General features: G+C 37.3%; 2 protein-coding genes across 2 annotated transcripts in view; both read left to right on the top strand.

Annotated features, from left to right (window-relative positions):
- LOC127642770 (uncharacterized) overlaps positions 1–26,312 on the top strand; it is a 371,536-nt gene that overhangs the window by 47,969 nt on the left and 297,255 nt on the right. The gene's annotated exons all lie outside the window — the stretch shown is intronic.
- Positions 511–7,163, top strand: snai3 (snail family zinc finger 3). Its single transcript, XM_052125353.1, has 3 exons — positions 511–676; positions 2,440–3,038; positions 6,717–7,163. The coding sequence occupies exons 1-3, from the start codon at positions 598–600 to the stop codon at positions 6,897–6,899; spliced, it is 861 nt and encodes a 286-aa protein (XP_051981313.1). The 5' UTR covers positions 511–597; the 3' UTR covers positions 6,900–7,163.

Below are 26,312 nucleotides of genomic sequence, written 5' to 3'. Positions count from 1 at the left end.
CACACACACACACACACACACACACACACACACACACATAGCCTATAGCCTATATATATATATATATATATATATATATATATATATATATATATATATATATAAATAAGCTAAATAAAATAAAAAAATTAAAAACTGAAATAAGTTATTTTCAGTTCCACATTTAGCCTTAATGTCAAAAGAAGTTTGCTGTAGTTGGATATATTAGATCTTGAGCTGTCTTATTCCCAGACAGTACAAAGTCCAATAAAGAGTTGTCTAACAGGTCCTAATAGAGGGTGAAAATAGAGCAGATATTGGGAACACCACGTGTTTCATTAAAAAAACAAAGTCAAGCTATTTTGAACACATGCATGCACCTGTTTTGTTGCGATATGTGGGTTCACACATGGCTCCGCCCCCTTACACTTGTCCTGTCATTCTGATTGGTTGAACGGGATGTCTGATAATTTCCGTCTAGTCTTGCACCTGACTCTCTCTTCTCTGCTCGAGAATGTGGCGCAAAGACAACCTCCAAGCATCAGCTATTTATTCAACTTCACCATCTCGTCCCGACGCTGCGGCGGTAATAAATTCACTGAAAAGACCCAAAGTACGATGCCAAGGTCTTTCTTGGTGAAGAAGCACCTTACTAACAAGAAGCCTGACTATGGAAAGCTGGACTCAAAAAAACACGGTAAGTTATTTTCGGATAACAGACTTATTTACAAGATCGTTTCTCAAGCTTGTCAAACTTATGGCAGTTCTGTACTACAGTTTCAGTTGTAACTTACTTGGAGAACATATTGGTTTATTATTATTATTATTATTATTATTATTTCCATTAAATCATTTCAAATAAAGTGTAGTTACTTACAGGCATATTAGGGATACAAAGAATGTATATTTCAATACAATAAACCTATTTCTAAGATTTTGGCCATGAGTTTCAATTTCAAATGATTTCATGAAATGTAATTGCTTGATCTTTTACCAGTTGAAATGAATAAAACATGAATTAATTGCAGTTTTATTGATTTAATTTAGTTAAAGTTTAAGCAATTCAATTTGATGGAATTTTGTTCTGAAATTGAAACGTGTAAATAAAAATAATGGCTAATATTAGCATTTTTAATTTTACTTATGCATCTCAATTTCAATAAAATTATATCATATATATATATATATATATATATATATATATATATATATATATATATATATATATATATATATATATTATTAACATCAATATTTTAGGTTGAAATCTATATGCATGTACTGTGGGGTCCAAATGGCTGATAACACTGTTGCATTTTTCTAATACATTCCCAAATCATGCCGAATAACATGATGTCATTCAAGAAAAAGGGTGATATCAGTGAGTTTTTTCCCTTTACCAAATCAATTATCAGCATGACAATATGAATGAAAAGTTTAATCTTTTCATTCAAATTTGCATGATTTATTTTTATTATTATTATTATTATTATTATTTTAGTATTTGCGATATCCCCCTTTTTCTTGAATGACATCGTGTTATTCAGCATAATTTGGGAATGTTGTGCACGTCAATGGAAGAAAGGAAAACTGACTATTTTACATCGTAAGTTTTAAAATGTTCAAAGTAGCCTACTTGCATTGTTTTGGTATATTTCCATGCTAAAAGCCCCTGACTTTTAAACCCTACGGTGTGTATATATAAGTGAAAGTGTAAATTATATGTATGTGCTGTGACTTCACATTTCTTTGACGATTTTTTAGAAAAATGTAACATTTTTATTTAAAGTAGTTGGTGATGTATCGTGTATACAAGACAGTGCTGTCACTGCTTAAAGTGTCATGTCCATTACTCAAAGATACATGCTACAAATGTTCTGTACACTCATGATGACTAGATAAAGAGAAAGGGATAAAACACGAGAAGAGATACCGTATAAACGCGGCAAGAGTTTAGCAGGTGCAAAACCTCTCAAAAGAGGAGCTCTTTGTTCGACTTTGCTTTGGGGTTTGAAGTGTCCCATTAGAAAAGCTGAAGGGGGATATAGTGTTGTATGAGAATCCTTCTACCCTGCAAGGCCTGAACTCTGTGGTTTGGTTCTCCAATTTTGCCTACCCATAAAATCTTTGGTAACATAACAGTATATCTTAGGAACATTTGGGGAATTAGTGGATTAGATCTCAGTGACTATTACAGTTTCTTTTCAGTTAAAGTTTGTGTTGATTTTATTAGCTATCTGGGGAACCCACATTAATGGTACAGCTGAATATAACTGGATGATCCTCATGAAACGTGTCAAGAAAATGTCCTGGTCCAATTTGAAAATAAAGCCTTTTTTAATGCTATTAAGATTTGTAATTTTTTTCATGACAGTTACACGGATTAGATTAAATACAGCTATTGTTATAAGAATGTCACACATTTAGTACTGATTGTATCTATCACATATCTCCACACAGAGGTGATCCATATTGAGTCTTCATGCTCCAAACTGAATACACTGCATCCCCACGAGGCTTTGTTTCCAGCGCCATGCCTTGTGAACTCAGCACTGAGCACCACTCTGCAGGTGAACCCTATCGATCCAGGGATTTACCTGCCTCCACAGCACCCAAACCTGCCCATAGAAGGCCCAATTCTGGCTCTCTCTTACCCTTTACCCGCGACATCCAGTGCCTTCCGAGACATGCAGCCTGCACTCCCAGTACTGGAGTCTCCAGAACCACACCATACAGAGCCAGAAGACAAAGTCTCTGTGTCCCAGTTTGGACTTGCCACCATTGGAAATGGTCAAGAACGACACGATGCGTGTTTTGACTGCCAAAAAACATACTTTACCCTCTCTGGCTTGGCCAAACAGAGGCAACTCCACTGTGAGTGGCAATGCCAAAAGTACTTTAGCTGTAAGTATTGCGAGAAGGAGTATGTGAGTCTAGGGGCGCTGAAGATGCACATCCGCACTCACACGCTGCCGTGTGTGTGTAAACTCTGTGGAAAGGCCTTCTCCAGGCCCTGGTTACTCCAGGGACACATTCGCACACACACAGGTATGTCCAGGGTCTATATAGTCTTCTCTACTGCTCTGAAAGGAGTAGTTCACCAAAAAAATTAACATTTTGTCATTATTTACTCACCCAATATTATTTTCTTTCTTCCATGAAACACAAAACGGCAGAATGTCCAAGCTTCTGTTCAAAGGAGACGTTTAGGTTAACATCACAGCTCCTCTTTTCCATACAATGAAATTGGCTGGTGATTACTGCCAAGCTCCAAAAAGCACCATAACATCGCTATATAAGTAATCCATACAATATGCAAGCTCTATTTCAAGTCTTATGAAGCCATAAAATAGCTAGAAACAGACCAAAATGTACACTTCTATTCACTGATAATCTTTCTATCTGTTGAGTCCTCAAAGCTCATTAATTTACAATTTGGCATTTTGGCAGACGCTTTTATCCGAAGCGACTTACAGTGCACTTATTACAGGGACAACCCCCCCCGGAGCAACCTGGAGTTAAGTGCCTTGCTCAAGGACACAATGGTGGCGGCTGTGGGGATCAAACCAGCAACCTTCCGATTACCAGTTATGTGCTTTAGCCCACTACGCCACCACCACTCCCGTGCTTGTACCACTCTTCATGCTTGTGTTCAATTAAAAAGGACACTTTTAGACAAGTTGCGACTGTTTTGACGTTTTTGAGGAAGCAAATTGAGAGTTGTTTTTGACTGATCTCAGATTTGATTGGCAGATCAATACCGTGGTTAAGAGTTGTTTTTTTGGGGGGGTTTATTTCAACTTGGATCCATTGCCAAGCTTAAACGGATTCTCTTAGCAAAGGATCTAGAGAAGGTCATGCATGCTTTTATTGCATTTCGACTATTGTAATGGCGGTGGTGTAGTGGGCTAAAGCACATAACTGGTAATCAGAAGGTTGCTGGTTTGAGCCCCACAGCCACCACCATTGTGTCCTTGAGTAAGGCACTTAACTCCAGGTTGCTCCGGGGGGATTGTCCCTGTAATAAGTGCACTGTAAGTCACTCTGGATAAAAGCGTCTGCCAAATGCATAAATGTAAACATAAATCTTTATGTTGGGACCTGTCAGGCTTCTATTTCACGGCTGCAGATGGTTCAGAATGCGGCGACCATGTTTCCCAATACTGGCATTGTACAGGATACAATCTAAGGTCAGCTGTGTGTCCATAAAGCAGTGCATGGAATGGCTCTTGCTTATGTTTCTAATCTTATCACTCCTTTCCGTTCTTTTAGATCATTAAGATCAGCTAACAATTCACTTCTCATATTTCCACGGTCGTACTTAAATCTCAAAGGTGATCGAGCCTTTTCTGTCACATGTCCGAGTCTGTGGAAGAGCTTGTCACACAAAATTATAGCCGCCTCCACTATTTCTACTTTTAAAGCTTGTTTAAATACTCATTGGTTTTCTTTGGCTTTTCATTTGGATGGGTTAGTGTCGTCTGTTTTTCAGTGTTATTTGCTTCATGTTTAATGTTGTTATGATATTGTTCAGCACTTTGGTCTACAAGTTTAGTTGGAAAGTGCTTTATAAATAAATGAAATGAATGAATGAATTATATTGACGCCAAGCAGTTGGCCATTGGTTCATGTCTGGTATGTGTTCGATCGTGACGTCGCCAGCATGAAAGATGGTACCGTAAATGAGATATACGGCAGAGGAGAAGATAATAATAAATTAATAAGTAATTTCCTTACACAAAGCTATTGCACCGCTTCAGAAAACGTGGAATTTAGCACGCGTGTCTTACAGATCATTTCAAGGACGTAAACAAAAACAAAGAAATTGGAAAGCTGCTGCGAATGTTGGACCCTGAAGTATTTCCAGTAGCTGCATTTTCATAAACAAGAACAGTAAAAATACAATGACTAGCACATACCCTAGACGTCCGATAAAACAGAACTTTAAGAAATGTGCAAAAACTGTAATAAACAATGAGGTGTCGTTACCAGATCCTTGACAAATGCACATTTTCTCAACGAGAATTGAAGGTTTACCTGAAGTGACTCATCCAGACCTGCTGTTGATACTGAGCGAGTGTATTATGAGTGACAATTATCTCCTCTGTGGCAAGGTCGAGAATAACGCTGCAAGCGTGTGACTTGGTTTTTTCTTGTGTGTCTCTTTCTTTCGCTGTAACTTTTACTCCGAGATCTTGACAGTTTGTTATGCAGCTTGATTTATTACAATGGAAGCAATCTGTGGTCACTTGCAAAGCCCATGAAGAAATACTCGGACTTAAATAGCCAGTTTTTGGCATAAACTTTGTTCACCTACCAGAGATAAGACGTGTGCTACAGTTGTCAGTACCGCACGCATTCAACCATCTCGCTTCACTGCTGTGGTTCATGTCTCCAAGTGTGGTTGATTTTTCGGAGATCTTAACGCTTTCATTTACATTTATGCATTTGGCAGATGCTTTTATCCAAAGTGGCTTACAGTGCACTTATTACAGGGACAATCCCCCCGGAGCAACCTGGAGTTAAGTGCCTTACTCAAGGACACAATGGTGGTGGCTGTGGGTATCGAACCAGCGACCTTCTGATTACTAGTTTACCAGTTATGTGGTTTAGACCACTACACCAACACCACTCCACACCACCATTCGTTTCAGGCATCCAGAGAGCATCAACAACATTTTATTACAATCATATTAACGTGATTATCATTGATCGCTTGCTGTTTAAATGAGTTTGACAACTAGCTGGAAATGTTCAAGGGCAGAAAGACGTCACTTAAACCGATGAATAGTCCTTGATATGGTCTATAGGGGGTATTTACACTTGATCACTTTATGCGCTTTTACTGATCGCATTGCTATCCGATTAAATGGGTGCAATCCATTTACACATAAATGCGTCTCTGCCAAACGGACATAAATCCGGTCTTTAATTTCCACGCTACTTGCAAACGAAACAGTTCACTTCCGTGATTATGCTAATGTCGGGAATCGCATTTAAAAGATGTGACTTATTATTTGTGTGCGCTGTGTATTTTTTCCCTCCGAGCTTGTCGTAGGTAAGATATCTGGCGTGTCAGCTGCGCTCATTGTGTTTAGTTTCAGTTTCGTCAGCGATCTGCATATAATAAACGTATCTCCTGCAACATGCATCAGTTTATTATTTTGGTATTATGTATTGGGCGACGCGAACCCAATGCAAATACTCTGTAACAGCTGTTATGTTTCACCTTTTCCTCATGCTGATGAAAGGAAGTGGCTTGAAGTGCTAGATGCATTTACAGTTGAGTTACGTCTGGAATTTGTCTCTGGTTTGGGTGATCGGATTTATATCCGTCTTGAATCCGACTTGGTCTTTTCATCCGACACTTGGTCTTTTCATAATCCGATGGCAATCCGATCAGCAAAAACGCATGAAGTGACCAAGTGTAAATGCCCACATAGACTACTTCTATAAATCACCTTTTCTTGTATGGAAAACACAAGCTTGGACCGTCTGCCTGAGATCTCCTTTCACATGTCATGAAAGCAAGACTAATAATACTGGTTGGAACAACATGGAGGTGAGTGAATGAACTTGTGAGTGGGTGAAGTTTTCCTTTAACAGTAGTCATGATAAAAGAGTTTGGCCTAAACAGAATTTTAAGTATTGAAAATGTTACAAAACAGACACAGTCACGTAATGTTCTTGAGATCAGGCTGGAAAAAGATTACAGATAAATCTTTTCATCTTTTTAGGCTGAAAAGCCATTCTCCTGCCCTCACTGCAGTCGTGCGTTTGCGGACCGCTCAAACCTTCGTGCACATCTACAAACCCACTCTGAGATCAAGAAATACCAGTGCAGAAGCTGTTTCAAGACATTCTCCAGGATATCACTCCTGTCGAAGCATGAGGAGGCCGGCGGCTGCCCCATGTCCTGATGTTTTCTGTGGTGGGCGTCCACAACGGTGCCAAAGTTTGTCAAGTTCCTCCTATTAGTTGGATCAACAAATGCTGTCCATAAGAATCTGATTTACATACAGTAGTTACACCCTTATCACACATTAATGCACTGATGAATTGTGAATTGAATGCAATATATAAAGCACAATGTACATTGGGTGTAACCTACAATTGTGTTGTTTTAATAGTAGTTGTGATTTTGTTTTTTTCAGGTTAAGATTTTGTAATGGAGAAATTGTAAAGCAACCAATAAAATATTTTTCTAATAATATAATATGTGGGTTGTTTAGTGTGACATCAACACATGTGTGAAAAAGTTTTAAAACTCTACAGTACCAGTTCAAAAATGTTGACAGGCGTTTTGACCAAAAAACAAAAATAAATCCTCATGATCTTTAAGGCTTATTCTTATTATATAGACTAATATATATATATATATATATATATATAACATATTTTTAGGAATGAATGAGAACGAGTGGATACTGAAGAAAGGCACTCAATAATAGCTGTAATTGAGACGAGGGTTGCTGCTGTGAAGAAACTAAAATATAAGATGAACTTTTTATTTTTTTGAGCATTTTTGGTCACAAGATAATTCTCATGCTTCCATTTGTGTTATGTAATAGTTTGTGGACTTTAATGCTAATCTAACGTGTGGAAAATAGTCATAAGAATAAGTAGGTGTTGCATATTTTGAATCCTAAGTTCAATGAAAACTATAAAGCACAATAAACTGTGTGCAAATGCAAATCATTACCAGTGATAAAGTTGCGGAGCTAAATAATTGTGGAACACTATATTTTAGCCTATTTTTAAGATTTACGCATTTCAATTTGATAATATTCCAATTTGATCAAACTTTTAATTCATTATTAATTAAGTTCATATATACACATATATATTATTTTTTTATTATTATTGCACTTTTTTTTTTTTAAGATTACTCAATTAAATTTTATGGAATTTTGGAAAAAATTGATACATTTTGTTATGAAATTGAAATGTGTAAATCTTAAAAACAATTAGCATTTTAATGATATTTGGAAAGGATTTTCAGGTCAAGATTTTGTAAAAATAATACTTTGCCTACTTTTTAAGATAAAATTACATTTTTATAAAACTTTAAATTAATACAAAAATAATATATATATATATATATTAGTACAAAATTTGGTTAAAAATTACTCCATTTAATTTGATGGAGTTTTGTTATGAAATTGAAATGCGTAAATCTTAATAATTCGCATTTTAATGGTATTTGGAAAGGATTTTCAGGTCAAGATTTTGTAAAAAATACTGCCTACTTTAAGATAAATTACATTTTTAAAACTTAAATTAATACAAAATATATATATATATATATTTGTACAAATTGATTAAAATTCCATTTAATTTGATGGGTTTTATGAAATTGAAATCAATCTTAATAATTAATTTTAATGGAGAAAGATTTAGGTCAAGATTTTGTACTAGAAATTTTAAAATAATACTGCCTACTTTTAAGATAAATCAATTTATAAACTTAAATTAATTTAAAAAATACAATATATATATATATATATAGTAAAACATTTTGTTTCAGGATTTTGTGTCTAAGAATACTTTGCTAACACTTTACAATAAGGTTACATTAACATAATATACATTAACATACAACAATAGCTAACTACATTAGTTTACATCAACAATGAACACATTTTTTAAGCACTTTTAAATCTTGGTTAATGTTAATTTCAACACATACTATACATTTTAAACGTTAGAAGTTGTGTAACAATAGTTAATGCATTATGAACTCACATTAATTAATCATAAACAATTGTATTTTTTTAAAAACTAACATTATAAAACATACGTTCCTGATTCCAAATGGAACACATAGAACCATTTTAGAGTGTTACTGATGTTTTCTTATAATATGATATACATCCTTTTAATACACATACTATCAACTCATTAACTGATTTACTACTTTGAAATAAAACCGTTTTTATTGCATGTACTACAAGACATTTGACCTACAGCATGAGTAGAGTGTATATAGGACACATTATCGAACTTTTGACTTGACATACCATGAAGTCATAATTACCAGCTCACACTGTATTTTCTACAAACAATTAATATGTCTATATCTAGGACCGCTGAGGAAAGGAAAATTCTTTGAGGCTAAATAAAACCCATGCATGGAAAAATATCTTTGTATATACTGTATATCTGTTTATTGGCAGGTGGATGATGGAAGCTAGCTGAATGCCACAATGGTGCCATGCCAAAACGCCATCAGTAGGGGCCTAAGTCTCTGTTTTCTCTCTTCGAGAGAGAGAGCTGCACCCTTGTGTTTGTGTCATCACTGCTGAGCTAAACAACACTTTTCTCTCATAAAATCCCAATCACGTCTAGAATGTCCCTTTGCTCTGGAAATACATGCAGGTTGGAGTCACAGGATTTATGTAAGAGCTGGAGTGCATTGTCTATAAGATGCATGCACTGATGTGCTAATTTTCTGTACTGCATTAGGAAAAGCTCGTTAAATATGATGGACTGAAGTCAACAATGTGAGCTTCATTATTTAGTAGCCTTAATAAGATATGACAAAATATTCTAAGTAAATATTTTTGCTTTATCAGTTTGACCAGTTGCTAGCCATCACTTTGCCAATTAATGCTATAAATCTACCAGTAGGTGGCGATATGCACGAAGACCGCAAATCAAAAACGAAAGAAGAAGATTGTGTTTGTGAAAGTGGAGATTTATAGTAAAAAAGGATGTAAATATTGATCTGTTTCTCACCCACACTTATCATATCACTTTTGAAGACATGGATTAAACCACTGGAGATATATGGATTACTTTTATGCTGCTTTATGAGATTTTTGGTCACCATTCACTTGCATTTTATGGACCTACAGAGCTGAAATATTCTTCTAAAAACGTTAATTTGTGTTTTGCACAAGAAAGAAAGCCATACACATTTTTGTCATATTCAATTTTCTTTTTGGGGTGAACTATACACCCATGTATATATAATACTTTATTTATTATATTATAGCAGGGACAGTTTCTGAATAGTTTTTCAAGCCTTAAAATCCATCCAATAACTTTTGTGTGGCTTGGTCTGAAGACTATGTGAATTAAATTGGGTGAAGATCGAAATTTATGAGAAAAAGTGAAAAATACATGTTTTAGCTCAAATTCAAGATGGCATGAAATTCTCGTGATTTTGAAAGACTGGTGGAAATTAAAACCACTCGACGTGACTCAAGGAATTGGACCTATGAAATAAGAATGATGTTTCTAGATAGAAAAGTTTAAAAAATGATTTGCAGGAATGTTGGTGAACCTTGGATTTGGATTTAGAGGCAGACTCCAAATCTGGCCACAAGACATTTCATATATTTTAACCATATTGATTGTATTGACACTAGTCCAGAAGAGGATGGCGAATACCTCTGAACACTAAGTGTCTAGGCACCTGTGGTGCCTAATAATTTATGAGTAACCCATGTCAAGAGACAGGTCTAGAGGGCAGAGGTCTGGCTCCATCTGCAAGTCTCCCTGGGATGTTTCTATAGTCATGACACAGCAGACACGGTCTGGAATTCCTTAACTTATCCTGACTGGAGCCGGCACGGCCAAACCTTCACCTCCAGCACTATATTTACATCCTGCTTGTTCTTAGCCACAGTCCACTAATGCCACCATTTTTAAACATATAATCATTTGTGTTTTTATAACGGTTTTCCATGGTTTAACATTAAAAGTCAGGGTCTGGGACAAGGTTTCGTGACTAGTCGTAATAATAGTACTAGATGGTGAAATCGTACAAATTGGCTCGTACATAAACTTATAAGAAAAACGAAAAAACGAATGAACCACCAAACATGAACCACGTTATAAAGGCTTTTTTTCCCATAGTTTAACCCCTAACCAAAATGTAAACCCAACCATCAAAACAAACAAGTATAACCCCACAAATATGTATACCATGATCAATGGAAATGGTTCATTTACATGCTCCCCCAATGTTCAAGACAAATCTATGCCCTTAAAATAATCAATATCAGTCGATTACTACATCGCTTCATTCTATATATCTCCACATTGCAGCAGGTGCTCCAGAGTCGCTGTAGCTGTTGAATCTGAACAGACTGAGATAAAGAGATGGATAAACATAAAGCCTCAATGGCAGACGTGATCTTGACCCTCTGTCACTATTCTCCATGACGTTTGCATCAGCTGATGTTGCTCCTAACTATAACCACTGTGACTCCACAAAAGAGGTGTCCAACTCTAAAAATATGTTGTAGCCAGGGTGAGGGGAGCATGGGCCCACCCCTCATACTGCTTCAGATGTGTCAAAAATAGGTCTGGTGGGACTATTTTTGATCAACTGAAGAATTGGCCCAAGCGGGAGGGCTTCCATTTCCACTCGCCTCTGGCAAGCAGGAGTGGAACTCAGAGATTTTCCAATTGCCTTAATGAGTCAGCTCTTCTCCTGTTCCACTGACAACACCTGTGTCCACACTTCTTCAAGGAACAATTCCAGAGCTTGACCCATACTCTGGCAGCCAATGTCTCCACCCATAGCCCATATCTTCCATACCCCTCGTTCGTTACAAGGATCACATTTTTGGACACTCACAGGCTGATCTTTTGGGCTGAGTTGGAGCCTTAAATCCAAAGTATACTTCGGTTTTTCCACGTGCCACTACGTCTCGTTCATAGGATGGGTGATGCAAATTTCGCCATCAGCACAGTACATGCCGACTGTATACATGAAGGCTGGATTTTCAACAGATGCAGACAGTCCTTGATGCTTGAGCCTGGGAATGACTGTGCTGAAAGAGTATCACAAAGCAGTCATAGTGCGTTAGCGTTGAGCGCATCCATATAGGCTCACAGTAAAAACAGTATACTCAAAAAGTATACCCCTAGACTTCAGAAGTCATGAATGATTGGTCAATGAAGAGAAGACATGTTCACTGTAAAATGTAGCTTTTTTTGTTATCATAACTTTGAGCGGGTCGGCCACTAATCAAAGGGTTGGTGTTTCGAATCCCGGCCCACACGACTTGCCGAAGTGTCCTTGGGCAAGACACTGAACCCCAAGTTGCTCCCAATGGCAGGCTAGCACCTTGCATGGCAGCTCTGCCGCCATTTGTGTATGAATGTGTGTGTGAATGGGTGAACGAGTCACAGTGTGAAGCGCTTCGAATACCGTTAAGGTTAAAAAGGCGCTATGTAAGTGCAGACCATAATGTAGCATTGGAATTAATGCCCTGGATTGAACTAGTTAAGATGACTTATTGACCATGTTTTTGTTGGCTGAATTTGAAATAAGTTTTCAAACTTAGATATGTTTGATGATTGTTAACATTCTTGTCCATTGCGAAAAAGTGTTAAGGTCCATGCAAGTTTGCTTTACAGTTTCAATTCTGTTCATGGCAGAGGCAACAGCTGATGGTCTCTTATCTATTACAGACTTACCACTTTAGTCTTTAGACAAACTTCAGTATTCAGTTTAACTCAATTAAGAGCAAGTCGAATATACACCTTTTCTGGCCTCATTCACTTCCGTTGTTGGTCCCTAATTATAACCGCAATTTGCAACCTAGTATCATAGATTGCTAAAACTAGAGTTTTACGTGCCACCTTCTATGTTTTACCACAGTTTCTTGGTGAAATTAACACTAGATGCGTTTCAACAATGGTAGGTTTTATTAACTTTCACACAAATCATGAGTAGAATGGCTAATTATGAATTTATAAAACACTTACAAAACTTTAAAAACTTTATAAACGCATGTACAAAATTAGGAAGATGTATAACATAAGCAATTCGTCTTAATGTGCTCCATTGTAAAATTTCAATTGCATTAGAAACAGGTGCCTTGTGCCTTGCGCCCCATCTGCTGGCAGGTCATTCCCACCTTGCTCGACCTGGGAGGAGGCAGGAGGGTAAAAAGTGGTGGAGTGGTGGTGGTGTAGTGGTCTAAACCACATAACTGGTAAACTGGTAATCAGAAGGTCGCTGGTTCGATCCCCATAGCCACCACAATTGTGTCCTTGAGCAAGGCACTTAACTCCAGGTTGCTCCAGGCAGACCGACCCCCAGTGGACAGAACGCCCTCCACATTCTCGGTGACCAGTGTGGAAACTCCTCCGCCCCTGGCAGCGGCCCTACCACTCCAGGCGGTCGGGGAGTTGCTTCCCTCCTCCCCTCGCCGACGCCGGTCCTCTCGACCCGTCTGTGTTTCTGGGGGACGGCAGGGCAGTCCTCCTCCCCTGGCAGTGGCTCCTTCACTCCAGGTGGTCGGGGAGTCCAATCCCCACTTGCCTTGCGGACGGCGGCCGTTCTCCGCATCCGGGTGGTCGGGCTACTCAGTCCCCCGGCTGAGGGCAGCAGTACTCCCCTGGGTGGACGGCAGTGTCGAGGACTCCGCGATGGCATCCCTCCTCCTTCCTGGGTTTCAGCACCAATGTAAGGGGGTTAAGGGAAAGGAGGAGGCGAGAACTGGCTTGGCAACATAAATAATAGTTTAATGATAAACTAAACCAAAAACACACAAACATAAACACACAGAGCAGCTGCCTGTAATTCTCTCCACCTTTATCCATCGCACACCCTCATCAGGCTCATCAGGCTCATCATGCGTTGTTCCAGCCCGGAGAACTTAGCTGAACGGTAATGCTGTGCTCAATTGCAGGTTTGGCTGTGTAAGCTTTATAAGCTACATACACCCTTAAAATGTATTTTCTTCAGAGAAAGACCAAGCGAGACTGAGAGAGACAGAGAAAGATGGGAAAGACAACGAAGACCAATGCATAACACCATTATAATATAGATTTTTCTTTCTCTCCTATGTCTGATATCTAAAAGAATTGATACATTTGTTATTTCTTGGCAAAGTAACTGGTGTTTGGCTTTGGGACTTCACAACAGGGGAAAAAGACATACATTTAGAGTCTTCAGCTGGAAAGACGAGGAGCTTGGTCTTCACTTGGTCTTGAGTTGAAGATGATGTTCCTTCATTCAGGCTGAGATGTCTGCCAGGCAGGCCGAGATCCGAGCAGTCACCATTGGGTTGTCAGGCTAGAAAGACAATTAGAGCTGTGTCATCTGCATAGAAGTGGTAAGAAAACCTGTGCACTTCATTGATGCATGATGATGTATATAGAGAAGAGAAGCGTGCCAAGCACTGAGCTCTGAGGTACTCCAATAAATAGCTGTTGTGACTAAGCGACACAAAATGACGTGGTTGCTTTAGAAAATTTGCTTTTCATGTCGTATTTGCTAATAGGACAGTTCGATTTAGGCATTGGTTAAAGGTAAGGCTGTCCATTTTTTTCACCTCTCATTTGCTTTTAGGACACTATATGAAAACATCTAACATTCAGATTAAAAACCTTGTCTTATACCGAAAACATTACACTCGCTTTTGGCACCCCTCACTGGACATTTCACTGTGAAACTGTGGCCAAACGTGTATTGAAGCATGTGATTTCATTTAGCAAAAATGATGCCACAGTCACGTAATTTTCATGAGATCAGGCTGGCACTTTTTGCTTTTTTTTTTAAATAAACAAGGGACAAATCAAATGTATTTATTTTTTTGTAGTAATCGGCATTGTGCCACAAATGAGCTCAACTTGTATTGAACACGGAACATTCCTTTAAAGCACAGACACTTGACAAAATGTTTCTTTACAATGCATCTATATAAAATGCATACATGGATAATACCAGGAAAATAGGGTGAGATTATTATTGACAAACATTAGATGAATTGCAGTAAATCTTGTAGATATCATTTGCTTGTTTCCAATGCAATACCAATGGCAAAGCTCTCAAATATGAATCTGTTGGAGTGAGATATTTGTTGCATGATCACAGAGCTTAGCATGTGCTACATGGGATAACATTGTCTGTGATATCAATATAAACTTTTGTGGCATTAAATAAGGAATTCTGTTTATAAAAAGCACACAACTCCATTGCAAAGTGGCACACTGTTACAATTCCATCTGCTACTTTTAGCCACCGTTAAGACAATATTGGCCTATATTTAGTCTATTAAGCGGATGCTATACAGTCCGAGGGAGATATTTTTACTGGGGAACTCAGAGCAGCCTTGCAGCTTTGCAGCCTTTGAAATTTACCAAATATTTTCCACACTGAGTGTTGGGTGTATATAAATATCAAGCTCCTACAGGCCGCTGACACATAGTGTATGACAGTAATGTGTTGCACTTGTTACCCCAACACCACCACTATAATCTTCTCCTCTGGCAAGGAGGTGCCAAGAGTTGGTTATATTTGTCCACTTGTTGTGGAAAGCAAGTCCCCCTGAACAGGTGCAGCACGGGTAACATTTAGAGACTTGTTCCTGTCAGCCAACAACCCCACCCGATTTTCCACCCTCAATCTAGACTTGTTTTCCTCCACAGGTTGACCACTGCATTTGCTTTCACACCATGACCTTTCACCTCTGATGTCAAGTTGTGGCACCACTCCAAAGCATTGCATCTCTCTTGTGGTGTCCTCACTCATCAAGCACTTTCTCCTGACATTTCAGCTAGACCCTAAATCTCCCACATTCTCCAGTCTGAATGAGTTGTTCCTAGACATCTCACAAAATGCCATCATTATTACTTATTAAATTGTAAGCACATTAGTTGCCACTTGGATACACAAGACTATTTATAAGGTATCTCTTTTTTCATAATGATGAATAAACAGATGTATTTCCATAGTCTATACAACTTGAGAACTATTTACATTTATGCATTTGGCAGATGCTTTTATCCAAAGTGACTTACAGTGCACTTATTACAGGGACAATCCCCCCGGAGCAACCTGGAGTTAAGTGCCTTGCTCAAGGACACAATGGTGGTGGCTGTGGGGCTCGAACCAGCAACCGTCTGATTACCAGATTACTAGTTATGTGCTTATGTTAGAAAGATATGAGGAATAGACCCAATTCGGGTTTTTTTTCACTGAAAATTTTAATATTGTTGTCGTATATTATTACATAGTATAAAGAACAAAATCGCTAGCATTATAAAAAAGTTGTCATTGCTTAATTTATTATGTATTCTACCATGGCAGTCATTGCCGTCAAACCTTAAACTGGGCTTCTTTTTAGACAAGTAAATCAATTGTAATTGGCCAAAAATATAACATGAATAAACCACCTAAGGGCAGGAGGTGTTTCAGCACAAGGACTCAAATGCAGTTGTAGAAACCTAACCCTAAGGACAACCACATTGTGGAAACAAAATGTTGAGCACAGAGGGTCATGGCAGGTCACCACTCAACCTTGATTACAAAGACTGAAAGAAACACTTAATGGTGAGGGCTCACAGACAAGCCAGAAGATCTGTCTTTAATGAGCTGCTAAACATTACAGCACCTGCTCCTGATAGATGCCCTATTAATAACAGATCTTGAACAGCAATAAAAATTAACTTTATAAACATTGTGAAGCTGCTGACATTCTGGTGCGAGTGGCTCTTCTAGCAAGAACAACATAGAGCAACTCTTTAGACTCTTTAGGAATATTGTACACAAAACTCAAAAGCTCTCCTGAAAATTGCAACCTCCAATCAGATCGCCCGACTGCAGGGCAACTAACTAGTGTTGGTCTATTAATGTGGAATCATCTATCTCAGATAAACCCGTCCCCTAAATGGCAAAATCCCATTTTCTGGTCCCATTTTATATTAGGTGTCTTTAACTACTATGTACCAACATTAAAATACATACAATACAATGTATCTGTTGTGTAACTACATGTTGTTCTGCAAAACTCTCACAAGATTGACATTTGCTGCAACTGAGGTTGAGGTATGAGTAGATTTAGAAGTAGGGGTAGGGTTGGGGGTTAGGGGTTAGGGTAAGGGTTGGGTTTAAAATAAAAATAAGAGTAATTGCAGATGTTATTTAATGTAGGCACTTTAGATGTAAGTACAATGCAACAACACGTATGTACATACTAAGTGCATTGTATTAAATTTTTAAGTGCATATTATTTAAAGACACCTAATTTAAAGTGGGTCCAGGTATCTTAACGTGAGTAGGACGTTGAGGCCGAAACATACTTTACACAAGGACGTGAACTCAGATGCTTCTAGATGCTTCCACAATTCAAATCACAACGCAAGTGTGTGTTGCATTCTCAATGTTGCCACAAGGGGCACTATAGCGAGATTAGTGTCTATTGCAACTTTTCTTCTTCAAGTCAACTACTGTCATGGCAGAGCAGAGCTGTTCAGGTTGCAGTCCAAAAACACGAAAGGCAAATAGTATTTTCAAGCTATAGGTTCCCTCAGAAATTTTAATCATGGTAGTTTAAGATTGATGAATAAATTTAGGCCTGTTTTAAAATAATTTCATGTTTTGTTCTAGAACATAAATTGCATTCAGTCATATCTCAAATGTTGACTTTGAAGCTACTGTGTTTTAAACTCAAACGCAACAACTATCAGCATCTGAGCTGCATGCTTTACAATACAAGTGACTGCTGCAGTCCTTATTTAGCGACGGGTAAGCATGCATTTCTAAAAGACACAATGGCTTCAAGGAGGAGATTCCCCCTATACTATGTAAAGCGCTTTGAGTGCCTAGAAAAGCGCTATATAAATGCAAGGAATTATTATTATTATTATTAAAATCCAAGATTGAGGACTGTGTATAAATTATGTTCTAGAACAAAACAAAAAAAGTCTCTTAAAGCAATTTTCACCACAGGTCTTATTTTAATCGTAATTTGAAAATCCCTTTTCTAAATTTGAGAATTTTTTTGTACTCGAGGTTACTCGAGGCAAATTAGCCTTCCGGGTTTGCCTACAAATTGACGTCATGGCTGAACAACTCTATACTAATGAGCTAGTAAGTTTAAGTTGATATATTTATAGCATCTTATCAGAATAATAACACATACAATTTAATGTCACAGATGTTTGAAGGTAACTCTGTTGCCCCTTTGAATTCTGAGATATGTTCCCGCCATGATAACACAAGAGCGCACATTAAACATGTTCTACCGGCCCATGCATTAGCAATGCTTTGGCCAAGCGCTCGCATCTGCGTAAGCATATTTGCATATAGTATGTTTCAGTCTTTATTTAGGCTAGGCTAACATGCCTGAAAACATGAAAGCTTCTGTATCAGTTCTCACTCTCAGAAAATATTTAAAGAGCTTAAAGGATGAATGACTGTTTTTGCACTAAGAATGTTTTCTCCTAACATTTTGAGAACTTTTATCAAATACCTTATAAGATCATTAGGATGTTGCATTAAACCAACATTTGTTCTTAACCTGTACATAACGTTAGCCAAAGTTGTTGGAACACTCCATGTTAGCTGGAATTCTGGTCAGACTTTTCCTGTCTAATTGAGCGGTTCTTCATCAGATTAAGCTGCAATATGTGGACCTGACTTTACCATTAGTCAAAAGTCTGTCTACGTGATGCTATAGTCTGGCAGGCTTTAGGTAGGTGCTGATCAGGTTGGTTGAGCCTAAACGCTTTCTGAGAGTCTACCATCACTGGAGTCCCAATGTTGTTGCAAAGCCAGCCATTGCCCTAGCAACCAGCAATTGTATACAGGATCCTTGGGTCTACAGTGGGTCATGGTTCCCCCATTCTCCATGAAAAAGAAGCCCCTCACAAGTGGACATTGTCTGGGGTCTATTCAGATCTGGTAATTAAGCCATTCTCTTGTGAGTGAACCCCAAGCCATGAGTTTCTCATTTGTCCCCTGCTTCCACATGTTCGGACAAACAAGTCACCAGAGATAGTGTCATTTGCAGAGTTTGACTGAGGGAAGACAGCATCAAAGATGTGTTTTTAATTAGGGAGAACTGCTACTAATACAAGCATCTCAAACCACGTCTTATATGTCTGTATTACAGTTCCAAAATGCACAACATCCTTAACGTCTGAACAATCAGCATTGCACTGTTATCTCATTATTTATAGTCACAAATGCATAATCACATCAAGCAAACACACAAATGCTGGCCGTACACAAACAAGACTTAATCTGATAGTGCATTCACATCGTAAAAGTTGAGTATTCTGCTAATACACAAACTTATTAATAGACCTTTTCAGAGAAGTTTAAAGAAAGTTTTTTTGGTTGGTCTTAGCACCTGAACTTGGAAAAGTGTGCTGATTACTTTTCTTTGAATGGCCAAGATATTAAAATATGAATACACAAACAAAACACAATAAAACAATATTTAAAAAGAAACTAAATGGCAAAGTTTGGACAGTGCACGCTGGATTTTGGAATGCTTCTTCCTGACGTGTTCAATAAGTAGGTTGCTAAAAAACATAAATTGACATTCATGTTATATTTCATTCTAATAGTTATTTTACATTTTGTTTTTATGGATAGCTTTGTGTTATTAAAAACATTTGGAGTCTTTTCGATTATTCATCTGCATTTTCATTTTGCCGCAGTCTGAGTTTTGTGCCGCAGTTTTGGTCTGTATTGTTCTCTTCATATATAAAAAAAGTTTAAAAACTCAATAATGGTAATAATCAGGGGCGTATATTCCATGGGGTATGGGGAAGGTACCCCCCCCCCCCCCCCTCCAATAATCAAAACAAGCCAGTACAACCCCCCCACTAATTTATACTATGATCAATAGAAATATGTAAATACCTCACACTGCAACCCCCGTAGCCTCCCCCCACCCCCAATGTTCAAGCCAAATCTACACACTTGGTAATAATAGCAAAAGGCTGAACTACATTTATGGGAGGTTTCTTGTAGTATTATTGGTCTGTTTAATTCAGTGTTAATCAAGTCAACGAAATCACTGCCGAAAACACTTGTTGACTAGTTTTTTCGCTTCGTCAACGACACCGAAGACGAGACGAAAAAGGTGCATCATGACGATAATTAAACTATTTCATTAAAGCATACTGTGACAAAAATATGACAAGATAAAAATGATACTGCAGGATATTAACAGTGCAAGATATAACAGAAGAAAAAAAAATCTTGAGAATCTGTACATAGAAGAATATATTGGATATGGATTCATCTAATAGTTAATCCAATATGTTGGGGATTTCGCCGCTTGAGCTGTGTGGGTTAAACGCGCTGAACACCGGCATAATGAACTGCTTCAAAACGTGATAAATACCTGATTCAAACTCATCCTATTTATACATGAGTTTAATCACTATATCCACAACATACTGTATATGTAATATAACAACTTACATCTGCACAGTGAAGTGAATGAACAGATTAACTTAAAATAACTGATGTGCAAGTAAGAAAATGCATAATTTGCATTGTGCCTACACTGTTTTCACAAGACTCACTAAACGCAATGTAATATCCTTTCACAGAAAATGTATCAAAATTAGCTTTATTGCCAAGTATGCTTACACTACAAGGAATTTGTCTAGGTGACAGAAGCTTCCAGTGCACAAACAATACAACAAGAAGACAGAGATAATAAAAAAGTAGAATAAAAATAAAAAAGCACATGGAAAATATAAGTATATAGAAATACACAATAAGACTATATATAGAGAGACAGAGAGACTAAGCTGTGTATTGCACATAATTATTGCTCAATGGGCCAGTTTTAACTGTTTATGAGATGGACAGCCTGAGGAAAGAAACTGTCCTGATGATTCTGGTGCTCAGTGGTCTGTAGCACTGGCCAAAAGGCAACAGTTTAAAAAGGTAGTGGGTGTAATGAATGGTTGCTGAGATGAGACAGGAGACATAGGATCTATGTGCTGGCTTTAATAAAAATGATGACAGTCAAACAACAAATGGGAACTCAAAACAACAACAAACAAGAACTGACTAGAGGGTATTTATACCTACAAAAGCTAATGAGGGAATGGAGAACAGGTGAGAACAATCAGGAACAGATGGCAGTGATGAGGGCAGTGCATACTGGGAAATGTAGTCCGGGAAAGCACTTCAAGATAAGAGTCTTAGGAAACATGAGGGAGACAGACTGTGCCAGTGGGCTGGGTGAGTGGGGTCCAGAGTGATTTTTCCAGCCCTTTTCTTCACTCTGGATGTGTACAGTTTTTGAAAGGTGGGCAGGGGGCATCCATTAATCCGCTCAGCAGTCCGAACTGTCCTTTGTAGTCTTCTGATGTCCGATTTCGTAGCTGAACCAAACCAGACAGTTATTGAAGCGCAGAGGACAGACTCAATAACTGCTGTGAGATGGGAGAGCCCAGGAACCTGAATGACTCCAGTGCTGCCATAGTACTGTTCAGAATGGTGAGCGGAGTCAATGTTGGGGTGTTCCTGGGTTGCAGTCTCATTGTCATCCTGGATGAGGCAGAAGACAGTAGTGTCATCTGAAAACTTCAGGAGCTTGACAGAGGGGTCCTTATTGGTATACAGTGAGAAGAGTAGTGGGGAGAGTACACATCCCTGGGGGGCACCAGTGCTGATCGTACAGGTGCTGTAAGTGAATTTCCCCATTCTCACAAGCTGCTGAAAATCTGTCAGATAGCTGGTGATCCACTGACAGATAGAGGTGGGGACAGAGATTTGGTTTAATTTAGCCTGGAGAATAGCTGGGATGATGGTGTTGAAAGCTGAACTAAAGTCTACAAAAAGGATCCTTGCATATGTCCCTGGTCTGTCCAGATGTTGCAGGATATGATGCAGTCCCATGTTGACTGCATCATCCACAGACCTGTTCGCTCGATAAACAAATTGAAGGGGATCCAGAAAGGGTCCAGTGAAGTCCTTTGGTTGGGCCAACACCAAACTCTCAAATGACTTCATGACCACAGACGTCAGAGCGACAGACTTAGTCATTAAGTCCTGGTATTTTGGGTTTCTTTGGGACAGGGATGATGGTGGCAGGGAACTTCACACTGCTCCAGTGATCTATTGAAGATTGTGTGAAGATGGGGGCCAGCTGGTCAGCAAAGGATTTTGGACAAATGGGTTAAACATCCTCTGGGCCCTGTGCTTTCCTTGTCTTTTGTTTCTGGAAGACCCGGCACACATCCTCTTCACAGATCTTAAGTGCAGGTTGAGTAGCAGGAGAGGGGAGGAGGGGGGTCACAGGAGGTGTTGATGTTTGTATGAAGTGAAGGTCAGATAAGGTGTGGGATGTGAGACTGGGCTTTTCAAATCTAGAGTAAAACACATTCAGGTCATCGGCCAGTTGTTGATTCCCTACAGTGTTGAGGGATGGTGTCATGTAGTTAGTAATGTCTCTCAGGCCTCTCCACACTGATGCAGTTTCATTAGCTGAAAAATAATTTTTCAGCTTCTCAGAGTAGCTTCTTTTATCCACTCTAATCTCTTTTGTCTGTGTGTTTCTGGTCTGATTATACAAGATTTTATCCCTACTTCTGTAAGCATCATATTTGGCCTGACGAAGCTGCCTGAGTTTTGCTGTAAACCATGGTTTGTCATTGCTGTATGTTAAATAAGTCCTAATAGGAATGCACATATCCTCACAGAAACTGATATATGATGTCACAGTATCTGTGAGGTCACAGTATCACACTCCAATCGGTGCAGTCAAAGCAGGCTTGTAGTTCCAGCTCTGCTTCACTGGTTCATTTCTTTAGAGTCTTAATTACAGATTTGGCTGATTTTACTTTGTGCCTGTAGGTTGGAAGAAAATGAACCAGACAGTGATTACCAGACAGTGATTAGCGAGTCCCAAAGCTGCTCAAGGGACAGTGCGATATGCATCCTTTAATGATGTGTAGCAGTGATCCAGTATATTTCTGTCTCTGGTGGGGCATGTGATGTGCTGTCTGTATTTTGGCAGTTCAAGGGTGAGGTTGGCTCTGTTTAAATCACAGAGAATATTAATAAGTGAGTCCGGGTATTGTTGTTCCGTGTCTGGGATCTGATCAGCCAGCTATTGCAGCCTTGCGCTCACACACGCTTGTGCAGGAATATAAACACTCACCAGAATAAACGAGGAAAAGTCCCATGCAAGTAGAAAGGCTTACAGTTCATAAAGAGCACTTCCAAATTAGGACAACACATCTTCTTTAATGTTGTTACGTCTGTACATCACTTTTCACAGTATGTAAAGTCCTTGTTTGTACGAATGAGGAGATGTAGTTTGTACGTTTTGTTTGGAAGAGAGTGGAGATTCGCTAGATGAATACTCAGAAGTGCTGTTCAAATCCCGCACTAACGGAGCTTGACCAGCGCGCCGGCTCGCTTCCCTCGCATGAGTCTCATAGCGTCCTTGAACAACACATCTGAACTAAAATGTCCAGCAAAACGTCTGAATAGTCAAAAACCCGGAAAACATTGTCTGGTATGTGCTGCCGAATGTTCAGCAGTTCGTCCCTGGTAAAAGACTAAATTGATTGGAAAGAAATCACTAAACACAGGACAAACAAACAAAAACATCAAAAGTATTGGAGAGCTCCACACCGAGGCTGCCATCTGCGGCGCCATCTTGAGAATTAAAATAATAATAATAATAAAATAAAAAATAATGTAAAGCATGAAGAATTCAGAATACAGTTGGCTAACTTCTAAAAAGTAGCTAATACTTCAGTCTATTCATTATCATTTCAGGTTTTTCTCAACAAGGACAGTATGTATTTTTGATACATGTTTACATTTGATTTTTTTTTTAATGTTGGAACATTTTATTAAAGTTAAGTCTGTTGCAGTTAGACCATTTTGCACATCATCATCATCAAATAAACTAGATCATTTTCATTGACTAAAAGTATGTCACAGACTTTCATCAACAGACTAAAACTATAAATTAATGTAAAAAAAATATTAACTCTGGTTTAATGATATTTTGTTGAGTAGCACACTTATGACTTTCTGATAACACCTGATCCCTTTTGTGTTAAAGGCATACAGATTTCGAATGGCATGGGGGTAAGATGGCAGAATTTAACTTTTTGGGTGAACTATTTATAATATTCATTGTCACTTCACAGGTACACAACAGTTCCTTCAGCGAGCTGCTCTGTAATAGAGTACAAGCTGGACCTCTACTGGTCATTTGAGACAGATGTGATGATTCAATTAACACATATATATATATATATATATATATATATATATATATATATATATATATATATATATATATATATATATATATATATATATATAATAAGGAAAAAATAATAATAAAAGATTGGGAGGACAATTCCTTCTTACCCTCTACCTGAGAATGACAAAGGTCCTTTTCCCAGATTTTTGTTCCAGGTGAGTGAAAGTAATGAAGTGACAGCTGTAAATGACATGAATTGGAAAATTAGCTTAATCTTACTTTTCTTTTATTTCTGTGTTTAGTTTAAGGCCAAATTGGAAAATGATGCTGATGTAGAGATGCAAAATCACCTGTCGGCCTTTTATCTGTTTACAAAAAGTCAAGGGATCAAGAGTTGTGACTCAAAGCTATATACCAGGTAAGTAGGAGATTTTATTCCTATTAATTTCCTGTTCATTTAAAAATCACAAAATCAAAATATTTTCACTTTATGTAATATTTAATATCTTGTATTTCAGTATTTGAACATGAAATCTTTATTTTAAAATATTGTGAACAAATAAATAATTACACTTCAGAAATATGGCCTAACAATCAGTTAAAGGAATAGTTCATCCAAAAATGTAAATTAGTAGGTGGTGATTTGCATGAAGAATACAAATTGCCATAAAACAGAAGATGAAAAACTCTCGTGAACACACATAGGTGGGCTGTTCGAAAGTGTAGATTTATAGAAAAAGGACTAATTAAGAATATTAGTCTTTTTTACCACCCACACCTATTAAAACCCTTCTGAAGACATGGATTTAACCACTGGACTCATATGGATTACTTTTATACTGCTTTTATGTGCTTTTTGAAGCTTAAGTTATGGTCACCATTAATTTCCATTGTATGGACCTACAAAGTTGAAATATTCTTCTAAAAATCTTAATTTATGTTCAGCAGAAGAAAGAAAGTCATACACATCTGGCATGGCATGAGGGTGAGTAATTGATGCGAGAATTTAAATTTTTGGTTGAACTATCCCTTTAACTAACATTTTCACATCCATGAATGTGCTAATCTCATCAGGGTTGGCAGGTGGAGGTCTGTATTGTTGTGGGAGCCACATCATTTCTGAACACTTCAGGTCTGTTGTCAAGGCCTCGATGAAAAACTAAAATCATAATCCTGTGTAGAAAGGGTAATTGAGATTTAATAGAACACAGCAAATAGAGGAAACAAAGTACTTTACAAAGTATTTTATAGGAGGAGTAGTCTGTTGTTACATACTCAGAATATTGCCTCAAATGTAAAAGCTAAAACTGTATTATTTCAGTATTAAACTTTTGCATTTTGTATCAAATAAACCAAGAAATACCCATAAATTCAATATATATACAGTATATACACACATTATATAACAATATATATATATACAATAAATAACAATATATATACACAATATATATATATATATATATATATATATATATATATATATATATATATATATATATATATATATATACAATATATAACAATACATATATATATATATATATATATTATATATATATATATATATACACACATTATATAACAATATATACATATACAATATATATATATATATATATATATACATACATACAATATATAACAATATATATACACTATATATATATATATATATATATATATATATATATACACACACATATATATAACAATATATATATACATACATACAATATATAACAATATATATACACTATATATATATATATATATATATATATATATATATATATATATATATATATATATATATATATATATATATATATACACACATTATATAACAATATATATATATAAACAATATATAACAATATACACACATTATATAACAATATATACACAATATATAACTATATATACACACATTATATATCTATATATATATACATTATATAACAATATATATATACACAATATACAGGTGAAACTCGAAAAATTAGAATATTGTGCAAAAGTTCATTAATTTCAGTAATTCAACTTAAAAGGTGAAACTAATATATTATATAGACTCATTACAAGCAAAGTAAGATATTTCAAGCCTTTATTTGATATAATTTTGATGATTATGGCTTACAGCTTATGAAAACCCCAAATTCAGAATCTCAGAAAATTTGAATATTACATGAAATCAATAAAAAAAGGATTTTAAATACAGAAATGTCGGCCCTCTGAAAAGTATAATCATGCATATGTACTCAGTACTTGGTTTGGGCCCCTTCTGCATTAATTACTGCCTCAATGCGGCGTGGCATGGATGCTATCAGCCTGTGGCACTGCTGAGGTGTTATGGAAGACCAAGATGCTTCAATAGCGGCC

The sequence above is a fragment of the Xyrauchen texanus genome, chromosome 1, assembly GCF_025860055.1.
Source record: "Xyrauchen texanus isolate HMW12.3.18 chromosome 1, RBS_HiC_50CHRs, whole genome shotgun sequence".
Taxonomy (NCBI): domain Eukaryota; kingdom Metazoa; phylum Chordata; class Actinopteri; order Cypriniformes; family Catostomidae; genus Xyrauchen; species Xyrauchen texanus.
The sequence above is the reverse complement of the archived record's forward strand: the minus strand, read 5'-3'. Positions and strand labels throughout refer to the sequence as shown.

What these genes read in the sequence shown, in the direction of transcription:
- snai3 (XM_052125353.1), top strand. Translation starts at nt 598, where the DNA reads ATGCCAAGGTCTTTCTTGGTGAAGAAGCACCTTACTAACAAGAAGCCT. An exon ending in GCTGGACTCAAAAAAACACG is followed by an intron (nt 677 to 2,439) that starts GTAAGTTATTTT and finishes ATCTCCACACAG; the next exon opens with AGGTGATCCATATTGAGTCT. An exon ending in CACACACAGGTATGTCCAGG is followed by an intron (nt 3,039 to 6,716) that starts GTCTATATAGTC and finishes TCATCTTTTTAG; the next exon opens with GCTGAAAAGCCATTCTCCTG.